The 16,737-nt window shown below is 42.3% G+C and overlaps 1 protein-coding gene across 1 annotated transcript in view; it reads right to left on the bottom strand.

The window, feature by feature from the left end:
- Nucleotides 1-5,526: 5,526 nt before the first annotated feature.
- The window catches only part of CRMP1 (collapsin response mediator protein 1), a 48,666-nt gene continuing 37,455 nt past the window's right edge, over nucleotides 5,527-16,737 (bottom strand). The window contains exons 10-14 of the mRNA XM_075040890.1: nucleotides 14,507-14,648; nucleotides 12,710-12,880; nucleotides 11,298-11,477; nucleotides 8,587-8,752; nucleotides 5,527-6,956 (exon numbers count right to left, since the gene is read on the bottom strand). Of these exons, the coding sequence (XP_074896991.1) occupies nucleotides 6,865-6,956; nucleotides 8,587-8,752; nucleotides 11,298-11,477; nucleotides 12,710-12,880; nucleotides 14,507-14,648 (751 nt within the window). The 3' untranslated portion in view covers nucleotides 5,527-6,864. The remainder of the gene's footprint in view (nucleotides 6,957-8,586; nucleotides 8,753-11,297; nucleotides 11,478-12,709; nucleotides 12,881-14,506; nucleotides 14,649-16,737) is intronic.

Below are 16,737 nucleotides of genomic sequence, written 5' to 3'. Positions count from 1 at the left end.
CCGTCACAGTTGGGATGCAGCAGCATCACCCGAGCCGGGTCTCTAATCACCGAGCGGGGTCTCTAATCACCCGAGCGGGGTCTCTAATCACCGAGCGGGGTCTCCCCGCATGCCCTGTGCCTCCTTGGGGCGGGCAGGCCCGAAGTGGCTTTCCGCCTCCCTCAGAAGGCAGCGGCGAGGGTCCGATTCCCCAAAAGCGGGGCAGCAGTGCCCTCTGGGGGGCAGCGAGCGGGGTTGCCGCATTCCCCGGCTGCCGTCCTCTCTCCTCCCACAGCCACATCAGCTTTCCCCGGGAAAGCCCCCGCGGCTCTCGCCCCCCTTAGGGGCTCCTCGCGTTACCATCCAGGCGCTCGCCACCGCTCCCCGGCAGCGATGCAGAGAGGGAACACGACCGGGTTTCGTTAGACCAAGAAACAAGCGTCGCAAACGCCAAGCTGAGCTCGCGGGAGTTGCTCTTCAGCGAAGCGCTGTTCAACTTCTGTTATAGAATCATGGACTCATTTAGGTTGGAAAAGACTTTTAAGATCATCGAGTCCAACCGTAAACCTAACACTGCCAAGTCCACCAGTAAACCGTGTCCCTGAGCATCACCTCTACACGGCTTTTAAATACCTCCAGGGATGGTGACTCCACCACTTCCCTGGGCAGCCTGGTCCAGAGCTTGACAACCCTTTTGGTGAAGAAATTTTACCTAATAGCCAATCTAAACCTCCCCTGGCATTATGTTATGTTACATTTTATGTTATGTTGCAATATGTTATGTTACATTATTCAACTTTAACCACAGTAACAGTATCCTGATGCTGAAGATCTCCCTCCTATCTCCTGACATACTCATTACAGAGGGTTGTTTGTTTTTTGGTTTTTTTTTTAACCTCTGCCCCCTCAGTTCCATTTAAATCCATGTGACTGCTTATTTCTGAGCCAACACAGAACAGTACAGAGGCCGAGATTTCTTCTTCATCCTGTGAAATACTTCATCGCCAGCCAAATGGGCACAGCTTATTGCAATAGTCACAAGTTTCAGCACAGACATTCCAGTTTCTCATCAGGAAGAAAAAATTATTTGTGCCGAAATGGGTGAATCACTGGAACAGGTAATTCAGAGAGGGTGCAGAACATCCATCCCTGGAGACTTTCAGCTCTCAGCTGGACGACATCCTGATCAACCTAACTTTGACGTTAGCCCTGCTTTGCGTAGGAGGCTGGACTCCAGCTGATACCTTTTCCAACCTAAATCTTTCCATGATTCTAATATTCCTTCCTACTGATGTGTTACCAAAATGTTTGACACTTCCCTCCTACCCCCACTTTGTATCTTCTCTGTGCTTTAAGGGGTGGTAGAAATTGCTTGCAAGCCAGGGATTGTGCCTAGAGAATCCCTGGGAGAGAAACTGCTAAGCAGTTTTGCCAGCTGAGAGCAGTCTCCAGCATAGTAGATGTCATATGGGGGAAAAAATAGGATACCTAGGTGCCAGTCACAGCTCAAAACACTTGCTTTATGGTGTAACTCTATAAAGCACTCTCTCTTTAGTTTATTCTGGAGAGGCTAACAAGGAGCTTTGATCATGCTTTACAGGTACATATCGAAAACACTTGCTGCAGAAATTTTTGGGAAAAATGTCATGCCTTTTTTCTCCTTTTTTTAACATCAAGGGTAACAAATATTACAACAGTTTGGTTGTACTCGGCCTCATTCACAGCTTTATGACAAGGCTGTCTCTCAGACAAATTCTAGGCATAGTGTTAGAGTCGTTCAGTGCGTTGTATATCATGCAAGAATCAAAATAGCCCACAACAGTCCCTCTACTGTAGAAAAATATGGAAAGCCTCATCGTGCAGAATTCCTGCAGAAAGGCAGCCTGGACCACACTGAAGAGGCGTGCCATGTAAAAAGCTTAAACTTGGGGCATTCAGTCTGGTGCCAGCTCCTGTGCAATGTGGGCAGTTTTATTCCTGACATAAACAAGCACTCCTAAGTCACATAAAGGTCCTTTGATCTTGCCTGTGCACACAGTAACCCAGTACCAGGGCAAGCACCAGATTAGCACCTTCACTCTCTCCCTCGTGACATCTACAACAGTCTTTGGGAGCCATTCTGACACCCAGAGATCATTACGTACAACAGTTTTTTTGGTGTGTTTCTTCCATCTGAACAAATGCTACTTCCATGTGTTCAGCAGAGACTATGAAGGGCTTAGCGTGCGGCCGCCCAGCCTGCCCCGCGCTGTCTGGGAACTGCCTCTGCGCTGGGAGGGCTCCCGGTCTCGGTGCCTGTGGCCGCTGCTGCACTCCAGAGTGTCGGGAGAGGGACAAGGGTGCGGACTCTGCCAGCCAAAGACGTTCAGAAGCAGCGTTGTGGTCACTGATGTCTTCGCACGCTGGATTACTTCCAGTTGTGAGGAAGAAGCTGCTAAGCTTAAAGCTTTTTAAAGCAGTATATATGACTACATATTTAAAGGTAGCCTTGCATGTACAGTTCACTGCGCTAGAAAATTACAGAATATGCAGTCAGGGAGGGGGGCTGAGACTTAACTACTTTATCCGTATCACTGCAAATACTTCATAAGTTACATGATGCTCATAGAACCGTATCCCAAACTCTGCATTTTTACTATATTGTAAGACATTATTCCCTCTCCCATACACAATTTATTTTCAGTTGAATATCCCTCACTGTCATCACTGAAATATATCTGGAAAGCTTGTTCAAAGTTCACCCCAATCAAGATGAAAAACTATCCTCACATCAGTTTGTTTAGGTCACTGAGATTTAATACTGGCCAGGTCTAAATGGCAAGAATTAGCTGGTGCCAAGTAGACTAGCTTGACACTTTGTCATCGTGCAATTCCTTGCTCCAGGAAGCCGTACGTGCCAATATTTTACCTGGGTTTAAAAGCATCTTGGCAAATTCATGGCAGAAAAATTCACTGACAGCTACAGAGTGCAAAGATGATGCTGCTTCCTAAGAAATGACAAGGCACTAGAAATGAGGAAAACACTCAGAGGAATATTAGCATTATATGTTTGCTCTTTTCTTCTGGCCTCCTTTAAGCTTATGTTGTTGGCTATTGGAACCCAGAGCAGATGGTCATCTGACCTGGTCCAGTCTGTGTTTTTAGTTCATCCTTACGGATGAAGGTCAGTGTATTGCTAAGAGAAACATTTAATAGCTGGGACAGCTGTTGGTACAGTCTTAGCATCATAATTAACAGGCTTTGCTACAAACTCTAAAATTCAAACATGTAACTGCATTGCTCTGGTAGCAGACAAACTGTAACCCAAGACAAACTGGTCCAAACTGTCACTCAGGAAACAACCCCATGGATCCAGCCTTCTCTTCCACATCACTCGGTTGACAAAGATAGTCCTCAGACTGGTCATAGGGACTAAGTTCAAGGGGTCTCCAAATAGCAGTAGGGAAGAGCCAGTTTAACATCATTAGGACTACATCAGGTATTAAAAGGGCATAGCCCTGCTGCAGATTTTTAGAAGCTTGACGATTCAAAAAGCGTAAAAGCTTTGCACTGCTTTCTTCTTGCAGTCAACAGCAGCTTCCCACCCACAAGTTCACAAATTGAACATCTCCCAGCTTTCTGCTCCTACAAGGGAGCAAACTCAAGTACAGTTGCCTATTGTGCAGAGGTATTCAGGATCACCAGCTAAGCCACGTTTTATTTACTGTTTTATTTTATTTAAGAACAGGTTAGTGATGTAGGGGCAGGGGCATTGCTGTGAAATAGGCCTCCAGGTGGTAAGAGAAGCACCACTTCTATTGCTTCTTTTAATCCACCCCATGAGCAATTGCACATGCCATCTCTCTGATGGTATATCACAGTAACCATCCTTCACCTCACCTGGTGACCATGCAGTAAGGTACCTGTGCTCCAAGAAAATGCTCCTTAAATCACATCCACGTAGTATTGCGTGTCCAGAATGGAGAGAACCAGGCACAGCACAGGATCCACGGGCTTCCCGCAGGCAGGTAGCGGCACGGCAACAGCCATCAGGCTGCAGGGGCTTATGAACATCCTGGGCATGCTAGCGTACTTCTCCTGGGAGAATTCATAGCAGTTACATTGACCTGACAAGCACAGTCTTGTTCACACAGAAGCACTGAACCATGAAGTGCCTCACAAACACCCACTCATGTATTTCTTCACAGACACTTCACTCTGAAAAAATAAATGCATGTTAACAACAGTGGATCTCGAGTATCTTGTAGGCAAAGGGTTCTTTAGTTTAGGATGCTGTTTAGCATGTAGGGAAAGTGTCATCTGTCAATACTAGTTACATGACGATCATTTCTGTCACCTCAGACGTGACAAGCATCGTAGATCGAGTACAAGTTTTACTCGCAGGTGAGCAACCATTGCTACTTGCACAAATACATGCAAGAAAATCACTAAGGAAATTGTAACCAGCAGTTCCAAAATTTTCACACCATGTCAAATTTGCCGCATAGTTTCACAAACCAGCTTTGTTTCTGTTGTCGGTTAGCTTACCAGAACTGTTTCTGGCTCTGTCAACACTCATAGCAAATGGGTTGGAATAGGACAGTGGAGATGGAGACTTGGCATTTCAGGATTGCCTTATCTGCTAGGCTGTGGGTTATTCCAGGGCAGGTTGTCCTCAGGCTTCTCTGCTAGAGTTATTTTACTTCACATAAAAAACCTGAACCACGAAGTGACCAAGTTATTTTACTTCCTATCATATAAAATGGCTGAACCACCAAGTGAGCAAGCAAGCCTGGGGATGAGGGCACTCTCCAGGCAATAGGAAACATGAATTTCAATCCTTACCAGAAGGGATCATTCATGAAAAGCTTTATTTTTCTCTTTATTTTAGGAGCAATCAATTCAGTGCAGGCTGAATTGCGGTGTTTCTTCACTGGTTCAGGTCAAAGCCAAAGCAAAAAGAAAAGCTAGCTATTCAGACCAGCTCTGCTGCCAGGTTTTCAGACCAAGCTGACCAAAATGGAATTTTCCAGGGTAATGGTTCCTTTCCTGGGCAAGCTGGAGGTGATGATAGCACACTGACTTCAGAATAAGATGACAGGCTTCAGGTAGGCTACTTTCCAAAACTTTTATGTCCCACATGTACCTGGCGTGCACCACATGCCCTATGCCAACGCAATTTATTGCTACATGGAATGGCTGGTCAAGCACCACAGCTAGATACAACCATTCCCCCGGCACCGCGCTGCTACAAGACTTTACCTGGGGCAGCTTTGCAGTGTAGGCAAGGGCAAAGTGGCACAGGGCCAAGGGGAGGTGTTTTGCTGACCTGTTTAATTTCGTAGCAGCCCACCCTCCACCGTAGCCCACGCCTCCCACATCTGCAACACAATCAGACAAGTAAAAAGCGATTGAAAAAGTTTCTTTACATAGTCTGTGAAGGAGTCAGAAAAACAAGGAGAAAGCATTTCCTTCGGTCTCATTGAAAGAGAGAATTGAAATCCACTGTCTTCACCTTACCTGCAGCATGTCTTGTTCGTGTCATGCCTAAACACTGTCCCGGTTCAGTCAGCAGAGAAAACCAGTACTAAGTCAAATATAGCTTAGGTCAAACTGGAGCACTGCATACTGGTTCTGTACTACAGATGAAGATGATGGCAATCAATTACCATGTCACGCAAATCAGATGCAGACCTGAAGGTCTTGGGAGAAAGTTCATTTAGGTCTCATTTGGCCAAAACTGAGGCAGCTGCAATGTCAATAGTAAGTACATTTTTACTCTGAGCTCTATTTAATTAAGATAGATTATGGCATGCCATAGTATGCATATGCAGACCTCTATACATTTAACATTCCTTGTGATCCAAGGAGGCTCCTTCTTTCACATGATGTCAACCTAAAAGACAATTTCTCTTGAGTTTCTCCCTTCTAAATTTTCAATCATTGAGCAACAGCACTGGAAAGCAGAGGAGGAAGACGCTTACCCATCAATTAATTTCCTTTATTTCACAAGCTTTGAATTCAGAAATTGAACCACGACTAGTAGATCTTGATACGGTAGAGTAAGTAAAAATGCATGTGATTACAAAGGAAAAACTTTGTACAAAAAACTTTAAAAATCCGACGGCAACTTGGATTATCTGTAAGTACCAAAAATCTCATGCAGAAGGAGAGCACTACTGCCCAGGTGGAGAAATCCCTGCAGGGGTGGCAATGGCATTGGTATGTATAAATTATGGCTCTGTCTAAAATGGAAACAAGAAGGACACAGACTTGGAACGTACTGAGTGGGAACAGACAGGTGCTACAGAGACCATTTGTCATTACGTGTCCCAGTGATTTTCTGTGTCTGAGAGAAGTGCTTCTTGGGTTTATAATAAATTAAAGATGAAACAGAAGCTGCCTATACTACTCTACTCCATACTTTCAAGATGGCCATTTTCTTCCTTCATAAGTGTTTTTGGTGGTGTTTTTCAAATACGGACATTAATCTTGGCATTGTGTCTAGTCAATTGTTGGCAACATGTTCTAAAGGGACTCACTCACAGAATGCAACTTGCATAAATAACTCAGTAACATGCATTAACTACTCTAATACAGCGAAAGGGTGCAAAGGAACCATCATTCAGTTACGAGACGAAGCTAAAACCTGTAGTCACTAAAGGGGCAATGGAAGCACCATGCTTTAAGGTGACTATGGCATGAAAGCACAATTGTGAGGCAAGTAGTTCCAAGCAAACACACCACACTATTATCACCTCTTCCTATACAAAAAAAAGAAAGACATTTCGGTTTTTATTTCCATTAGTACCAAATAAAACTGTGGGTTCGATAACACAGATATTGAAGGGAACAGGCATTATTCCCACGATCCTTCATCCTTGTGTTTCTGTCCATCATGGTTTTTCAGCCAAGACTGGTAATATTAGAGCGACCACCAGGAGGGGCCACGATGCGGTGCCCAGTACGGCGGGGGTTGTTGTCATCTATCTGAGCTCCTGCAACAACAGAAAATCAGGAAACAAAGCTATAAAAAGGAATAAACCATCGGCAAGGAGACTTTACCTGCCTAGTTCCAGCTATGCTTCCCTCACACCACCATCAGCTGGTTTCTCTTGAGCCTGGCCCCGGACTGAAGTGCTAAACAGACCTTCAAGGCACATTTCTGTGCCTAGCTCCACTTGTCTTCTATGAGAGGTAGAGGATTAAATGTAGGATTAATCGGATGATTGATGCTCCCCCCACATGGGGAATTGTTTTCCACTGACTTGAAGAAGAGCCCATGCAGGGATGACAGACTACAGACTGAGTTCCCTTAGTGAGATCAGACCCAGACAGAAAATATTACTATTATAACTAAAAAAAAACCAACCCAAACCATCTATGTGCAGAGTGGATTTTTCAAACCTGCCTCACTGCGTTTTACAATGTTGAAAGGTTAAGCTTAAGGTGACGGCAGGCTTCCTGCCAGGCTAAATATTGTCTGATCACACTCAGCTTCCTAATGGCAATGTAAGACCACCATAAAAGCGTAGGATCACTTTAAATGCTGTCATAGTCTCTGGTTCTGCCTAATTTCATAAGAACAGAGTAATGTGCGTCTGTCTGATTCAGATCAAATTCGTACCACTAGATGCCTTGGTAGTACCCAGATCCAGGAGTGGACTGTGAAACCACAGCTTCAGATGCTTATGAAAATCCCACTTACTGGTTGTCATCATTATTAGAGGTCAAATTTCTAAGCACTTTTTTTGCTTTATATAGCTTTACATATCTGTATATGCTCACCATGGCCCAGGTATACAGGCAAAAATATACTTCAACTCACTAGAAGGGTTTTTAAAATATTTGCTCTCCTTGGGCTTTCTTCCAGAAGTTTCATTTAGTTTCTAAAGACAGGATCCATCAGGGAGGAAAACTCCACCATCGGCTACCACAGGGGAGAAAAGCCAGTGACTTTCCTAAGATCATAAGGAGCCACTTATATACCAGTTGGGCTGTAGACTTTTGAAGGATAAGGATTTGACACACTTGTAATTGTCTTCAGATGACAAGAATTACTTCCAACAACCCCAAAGTATGATTTTTCCAGCCTGTTTCTTACGTACCACGGAAAATGTTTTAGGCACCAAGAGCAAAGAGGACAAGAAATACTCTAATCTGCATATGAATTAGCTTCTGTACATGGTTTGCCAGCCATGGACAAGGACAGTTGAGGTTTCCATGTCTAGCAGTTTCTGGTGATGCAGCAAGAAAGAAATCTGAAACGTCTGAGCCACGTTGGTTGCACCAAGTCCCATCAGCTGTACATACCACCAAGGGGCCTCATTCACATCAACCAGAGACCTCAGCTAACTGTAATGAGCCAGGTAAATAATATTAGAAGACTGCATGCAGAGAAAAATTTTAGACTGCAAACATTTTGAATATTTGGCAATTTATAAAATATTGCTAAGGAAAGCATGTATAAAAACATATATATACATGCATATATATATATGTAACATATGCATGTATGTGAATATATTTAATCCTTTCATATTTGATTAAAGAATTATAATTGTAATTTATCACCAATAATCCATACTGATTGCTTTAAAACATTTCTGATGAGTCAGGCTGACTTACCTGATAAGCTAAAATTGGATTGATGGAGGTTTCTGATTGGCGGGGGCTGGTTTTTGGCAGGGGAGGATTTAGTTGAGGGTGCAGGAGTTGCATATTTTGGCGTAGCTGGGATTTCATACACAGGCCCATCATACATTCCTCTGGAGACTCCTTGCAGTCCTCCCACCTAGACCAAGAGGAGAATAAAAATCCAGACACTGAATGCTCTGATAATGCTCCTTAATGATATCCTGTCTATACGTACAGACCACTGAGCACAGAGCTATATTCTGCACTAGCTGAATTAAAAACACATCTATAGTCTTATTAAAGCTACAGTCTACTTTATATATAAAAGAAATTACAAAGCTTCCTCCCTCCATTTTTATGTATATAAAAATTGTAAGAGAGAGATCCTTATTAGGCTTCCTTCACAGTCAATGGGGAGAAATGGGATTCAGAACAACAGGTCTGACCTAAGGTGTTTATTTTAGGTAAGATCAGTCACAATCACCTCTTCTCTCCCCATTCAGAGGCTGTTCAGCAGGGTTGGTTCAGCTGCTTAATCCCACTTGGGTTGTTTCAAGACCGATACCCACTACACTGATTGCAGCAATTTCACTCCTACCTGTGTTTTCTCTGTTCCTCCCCTTCAGATTTCTCATTATCTTTATTAGAACTCATTGAAAAGTGATGGCAATTTTTAAATAAAATTTCAGAATTTTCCACTTCTTGTCATCAACTAGAAAAGCAATTATACAGTAGACTGTGGCATGGGAGCCATCTTTCATTATTTGTCAACAGAGTATCTGTCATTTGAGCTCTGATTCCAGTTTGAGGTCTCTAGATTTTATCCCTGTACAGTTCCTATAAGGCATATGAGAAAAGACAATCAAAACAGCCTTATTGGCCCTAAAATCACAGGAATCTAGGAAATAATATTTTTTAAAAATATTCCAATTTTCAGGAAGAGCCTGAAGCCATTGAATCACAGAATCCAAAACTCGTCAAAAAGATCAGAAATCTGTGGCTTACAAGATTATTATTTCAGAGCCATTTCCCCAAGAGATTAACAGTGAAATTAAAATACCATAGAGGAAGGACACTATTCACAGGGGTTTGATCCAGCTCTTACAGAAATCAATGCATTTTCCTTGCTTTCAGTGATGGGGACATCATGCTCAGAAGAGCCACCATCTCGCACGCTGAGCCAAAACTAATGCCCAGAAGAGAGCAGCTGCTGATCACAGCAACAAATCCATCTTCCAGGGAACCACAAAGGCAGGAATTGATACCACCATCCCTCCTCCAGGGATAAATTTATACTGCTATCCTGTGCCAGTTACAGCTTTGCAGCCCCTTGTTTGACATGTTTCTTCTAGACCGCTTTGTCGAGCACTGACATATTCATATGGTGGCTGATACCATTGGGTCTTTCTAAATATTTCCAATTGATAAAATTCGATAGTGGGAAAAGAAACACAGACATGAACCTGCTGTCCCTTCTCCTCAGTAGGCAGCAGAGGGAGCTGCAAGAGCAAAAATACCAGTCCCTTTCTTCGTCCTTTTGCAGACCTTTCCTAAGTATCAAAGGTCTTTCCCAAAATCCAGGCCTGCTTGCAAGACACAGGTTACTTAGCCCAGTTACTTTTGTGCTAACTCCTGGTATAAGACACCACTCTCTGATACGTGTTGTTTTCAGTATTTAAATGACATTGTCACTAATTTATATATAAATCCCATGTGCTAAACCCTTGAGAGGTGAGTGTGAAGAGAAGGCTCATGTCATCTAAGTGGATAATGTAAAAACAAAGTGCAATACTGATTGGTATTTTGCAAAACTTTTGCAGGTGCATTTGATTTTTCCAGTGCCTTTTCTCGTTAGAAGTGCAGGCCTTTTGTATCCCACAGCTTGACAGAATTTGTATAACAAATAATGAAAGATAAAAACTATCAACCTGCTTGTAGACTTGATTTCATCTCCCATCCTCACAGGCTATGATATATGCTTGGTTGAAGAAAATATGAGCTTTAGCCAATTTGTCTTGTTACCTGTCCTCACACAGTGACTTTCTTGCTCAGTGGCAAGACGCAATTTCCAAATAACCCCAAACTAGTGCCAAACCAATTGGTTTTCAACAGTGGAGCACTGATATAATTCAAAACCAGAAGTGACCCAGTCTTAATCTTGGTCATTTCCCAAGCTTTTTATTAAACACAGGAGAAAAGTTTTCTGAGCTGTGAATGCTGCTAATACTCAGATCAGCAAATGCACCAACAACAGTTCAGAGGTGCCAAATATAATGATCTGGCTTACATGCTTTTCTTCTCTGCAGTGTGGCAGTTCAGTATGCAAAGCTCAGTAACAATTTAAAATTCTGTTTTTCTTCTGGCTAACCCTCCTCCCAAAGAAGCTTTATCTTTTTCCTGAATTATAACTAAAAGTAAATTCTACCACTATTCCACCTCCCTTCAAAAGCCTGCACAGCTGGACATAAGGCAATTATGCCCACCTGGCAATTATATGCTTTACCCACTGAAGCTCATGGTGTTAATTAAGTTACATCAGTTCTCACTTGCAGAGGAACCAGTTTTGTGGTTGTTTTTTGAACAAGTAATATATAGTCCGTCTGATATGGACTCATATTAGCACAATAATAATAAAAACCATGTGCTACTGTGGTTCCAAAAAGGTATGGCTAGAAAGAAGATTAAATAATATCTGACATTACCTTATTCCTGATTTTGATGCGCTGGTAAAGATATTCAGGGAAAGGTTTGCGAGGGATGAAGCGGCCCATTCCCTTATTTACGTGCAGATTTCCATCTTCAAACACAATCTTCCCTTGGCTTATGACCACGAGTGGAGCACCATGGCACTCCATTCCTTCAAAGATGTTGTACTCAACGGCCTGAGGATTGACCAACATATTCACTTCAAGTTTGGCACAAGATCTCTTTCACTTAGTAACTTATAATCTGTATTTGTAGTCATAGTTTTAGACAACTGCCATTAGGAGGTGTATAAAATTGTTTTGTCTGAAGGAAAAGCAATGCATTTTGATACGAAATTATTTTAAAGAATCTCTCTGATCAGACTTTCCTTGATGAGACTTTTCCTTTCCATTTCTCACTTTCCATCAAGGCTTTCTTTCATTTGTTTTTGAGGACTTCCCGTATTTATCCAGAGCCTCTAGAAGTACGATAGCCGTAATAAGAAGGAAAATTGTGACTCAGCTGCCGGATACCCAGAGGACATAGTCCCACCACGGATGTGCTGTGACTATGTAAGGGAATTTCAAAGGGGCCAGCACACATGTTTCTGTCTGAAAAAGCCCAGAAAGGACCAGGAAAACCTGAATCTAAATGGGAATGACTGTCAAAGGGCAGGTGATTTTCTTGAAAATACAGACAGATCCCAAGAAAGAGAAATAGAAACTGAATCACCTAAGCTTACTTTTTAAAGGTTTCTAAAGGTTTTTGCCTTTTTAATATAAACCCCATTACTGGATTTCCAGTAAAACTTTTGGAAGAATTCCCCAATATAAAAGACTAAAGCACTGAACAATAAGAAAACAACTCTGAGATAGACAACACATAAGATAAAACCTGCCACAGTCAAAATCAAAGCGACTGTGAGTCACTGGTACTCTGCACTACGGGCAGAGAAGCATGCAGCAAAGCTTTGGAATTAAATAGAAAATCCCAGCCATGAAGCTGATCAGAGCTGTATTATCAAAATATTTAATCATCTCTCATAGTTTAGAATATTGTTGATTTAATTGTGCAATTTATAATATCAGGTGCTTTTCAGGTAAGCAAAAACAAGTGAGCTGGTTTTAAATTTATCATCACAGCTCTACTAATGACAGCTGCGGAGCTGCTGATTCACACCTATTTACACATCTGCCACAGGCATGCAAAAAGTAGTGCAATGGTATATGCAGAGAGAGAAGAAATCCCTCCTGATCTCAGTGCTTCCAATGCAAGATTTCAATACTTTCATCTCCTGAAACATTTACTCATTTCAGAACAGGAGTAGGCAGCTACCCCACTCCTCTATATCCTGTGCATTTGCTGTTCACATGAATTAGCTCAACAGTTGAAAAGCAACAGTGACATTTCTTTTTTCTTTTCTCCTTACCGATTTATGACTCTTAGCTGTTATAGTCTTCACCTTATCAGGGTCCCAAATAACGACATCAGCATCCGATCCTACAGCAATCCGGCCTTTTCTTGGATACAGATTAAAGATTTTGGCAGCATTGGTGCTGGTGACAGCTACAAACTGGCTCTCATCCATCTTGCCTGTGGCCTAAAAACAATGTGATTTGAGCAAAACACACTTATAAAATGGGGATTTACTGTTCAGAGTACTGAACGGTCAGGGAGATATTGGGAAGCAGGTAGTTTGATGTTGCATGAAACAGATTTTACCAAGCAGGACTTCATAGAAGGCACATTACTTGGGAGTTTCAAATAAATTAATGTATTACTCCTGGTATCCCAAAGAACAGCCCATAAAATGTTAACGCAGATGATACCATCAAGTTGCTCAGTTATCTACAGTCCCTCTCTCTACACACTGATGCCTAAGTGTGTTTTGTTGCTAGTCCTAGTAATTTCCATTTAAATGTTTTAATGATTTTAAAACAGAGAAACGTATACAGGTATTATGAGATTAAATAAAAGATCAAGATTCAGGCTCTTTTATAAATATTTCTTGCAACTTAAGTCCATTCTACTATTAGTATTACCAAACCTATACATCTAAGTAATACAACCCCAATTATAAAGTCCTTGCCTGGAGAAATGTCACCACCAATTGAACTTTTTATACAGTCAGTGATGGCTTAATAGCAGCCGTACACAACAGCTATTTGATTTCTCAGCAGAGTATTTTGGGGTCTTCCCTGGCAATAAGCAAGAACAATATTCCAAGGAAGAACAGTGCCAAACTTTTTAGTATTAAATAAACACTTATTTCCTGCTTGGTAACACATGAGATTTGCAAAATCTAAGCTACTCAGTGGTGCAGGACTGAATGTTACCACCTGTAAATCCCCTGTTGCAGCCCTTGCTGCAGCTCCTTCCCTTTGTGGGAGTAACAAAAGAGAAATATTACTGGCTGGCTGCACTTTGCTTGCTTCCCTGCTTTGCTCCTATATGGCAGGTATCTGAAGCTGCTTCTGTGCTTGGAATGTCAACAGCGGTCCCTGAAGAAAGTGGTTATTGAGCACAGCCTGGGAGAAGTGCTCATGAGAGCATTGTAAATACCGCCACTTCCCAGTTTGCAATATGCATTCGAGCGCAATGCAATGTAAGGTAATGAGTGTGTGTGTGTGAGTGTGTGTGCATGGGTGTGTATGTGAAGGCGGACAATGGAGGGAGAATATCATTATATATTAGGATCCATGGAACCATCAAAAAATTGCTAACTTATACCAGCACCCCACCACAAAACATGCCAGTATGAATTACATGCAGCGTTCTCCTTCAAAGCATTTTATCGTCTAGCCTCAGGCTCGGCTGCCATCCATTTGTCATTTCTCAAAAATGACAAGACGCTTTCCAAATTCAAACAATCCATTCATCACATTTATATGGGGTCCACTTCAAAGTCATTAAACTGCTCCAGATCCTACATCTCTGAGAAGCATCCGCTCCGACACAACCAGAAAATTGAGCTCTGGAGTCTGTGAAGCCTCAGGTCTAATAAAACACAATGGTGTTGCAGTGTCAAAAGTGAAACACAGCCCTGAGTTTATAGAAATGGAGAAGGGTTTTGAAATAAACAAGTCACCTCGTAGTAGACCTCTCTCAGGGAGTTCTCAGAAATATATTAGAAAGTCACTTAAGTACTGGCCAAGAGTCTCTTGGCTTTCATTATTCAGCCAACGCTCAATTTCTTTTTAGTCCATAAAAGTAAGTAATTACTTACTACAGCCTTGTCCCAGACAACAGTCATTCTTTCCTCAATTCCGTTGACCCCTTCAGGAATCATAGTGAAGTTGTCCTTCCCAATGGCTTTCTGGGCAGTGCTATATGGGCAATGGCCACTTCCCGTCACCTGCAGGTCCCCGCTGTGGAGGCAACGCAGAGAAGCTTTAGACCGGCCATCACCAAGGTGACCTTCGTCTCAGACTAGCTGGTGAATGGACCTTTCAAGCCTACGCACCAGAGGCATAGGCTGTAAATCATGTCAGCAGCCTTTACATGTTGGCTACAGATCACCGGAGAGCGACGATGTAATTGGAGATCTCCGCTTTCCCCCAGGAGCACCCTGAACTCCCAGATTACAGCCCCCTCGGGTTTCAGGCTGCTTATCGACAGAGATCAGGCACAAGCCCACTAACCGGGACAAAGGATTGCTCTAGGATTAAGGAAATGATCCGAAGTTTGTATGAGATGTCTGCCACTCTCGAGATAAGTTAATTCACAACCATGTTGAAAAATAGTGGCGGATTTTACAATGCAAAGTCATGAGCATCGAGCTTGTTTCCCTGCATTTCTCCCCTGCACATACATTTTTCTTGCAATACTTACACAAGTATTTCTTGTCTGACCTTTCAAAACAGAACCATGAAAATAAAAAAAGGTAGGAAAGTTTTTGATCGGGTAGTCTTCTAATTAAACAAAGAAAGGCATAGGGCAAGTCAAACATGTACTCTGCGTTTATCTAACTTAAAGGTCTTATGCAGAAAAAAGGCATGGAGTAAAATACAAAAATAGCTACCAAATAATAATGCTTTTCTTTGAGAAGTTGTTTTTTCAGCCTAGAGAAAATTTTTTTGCAGAGAGCAGAACTGGATCACAGCTGCTCTCGGGAATAAGGAGGAAGAACATAACCAATATGCAGAATCTTGCAAAAATAGAAAGATAAAAAAGAAGATAGGTTCTTCAATATCCACAGGAAACAGGTGATATTTTTAGGTCTTGATTAAGCTTACAGGAGTCAAGCATATTAAAACACACTATGATTTCTCTTCTGTCACTCCAGAGGGACGATGTCCCCAAGAGCCTGTCATTCTTTTCTTTAACTGATTATGTAAGTTCCAGCTCTGAAACATCTGAATTATTCTCGTCCACAAATTTAGATTCCAGCGAGCTAACAAATAGCCAAGTACAGAGGAGAAAAGTGTCACACATCAGTAATTCTAATGTAATTTTCTGGGCTGCCAGCCCTGATGATTGCTGACAGCCAGAGAAGAACTTCTGGCATCTTTTCTGCTTCTTCACCATGCTCACATCCATCCATCCATTTTTTAGCTGAAGCCAAACCCACGTATTTAATAGTGAAAAGGCAGCTATGTTTTAGCTATTCCTGATTATTAATGACTGCCTGCTGTTACTCCATAGGATTAAACCATCAGTTAAACATTCATTTATTCTAACACAACAATAAAGTCAGAAGATTGCAATGCCATTTCTTCCTTTTTGTTGCTCTTCTGTCAGCTAAGCTTCTTGTGGCTTACCCCCTTCTCTCTTTTCTGCACTCCGATGAATACCACCATGAAAACACGAATGCCACAGCCAGGCCCTGTGTCACTGCCCACTCCCCTGAGGTCATGCTGTGTTTCTTACACCACGCTATTAATTCCTACACCTGAAAGATAAAAAGGAGTTGCTTTCTCTGAACTCCCGTTTTCCCTCTCCTCTGACATTTAATGACATGCACGGCACTTCGCAGTCTAATCAGAAGGTTTCTGAAGCTGAAGCATGTCGCTTGAGAGCTGCCCAACACCTCCTGGTTAACCAGTCTAGATATACTCTACTGTCAAATGGGGGATGAGCATCAGATCAACTAAAAAACTGAGAAACAAGAAGGGATCACCACGGAAAACATCTCCAAAGGAGGGACTGGTGAGAATTAACAGTGGTCATATGTGTACCTTTAAATGCCACATCAATACCTCGTCATCTTATTCTTCACCGTAAACAAGGCTTTCATGGCAGGTTACGCCTTCCGTGAAGCACCAAGATCTCACATCTCTAGTTCAGAAGAGATGGCAGATCACGGCGGCGATAACGCAGCAGTACACCATGGAAGGTGAAGGCTACCTCAGGTGCATGGCCCACAGGTGAAACAAGGACCAAATCTCATGAGGCAAATCCAATGTGGAAACCCCATGAGACACGCTGGATTTTTACGCATTCAGCTTTTCAGTGAAA

This window comes from Buteo buteo, chromosome 1 (genome assembly GCF_964188355.1).
Source record: "Buteo buteo chromosome 1, bButBut1.hap1.1, whole genome shotgun sequence".
Lineage (NCBI taxonomy): Eukaryota > Metazoa > Chordata > Aves > Accipitriformes > Accipitridae > Buteo > Buteo buteo.
The sequence above is the reverse complement of the archived record's forward strand: the minus strand, read 5'-3'. Positions and strand labels throughout refer to the sequence as shown.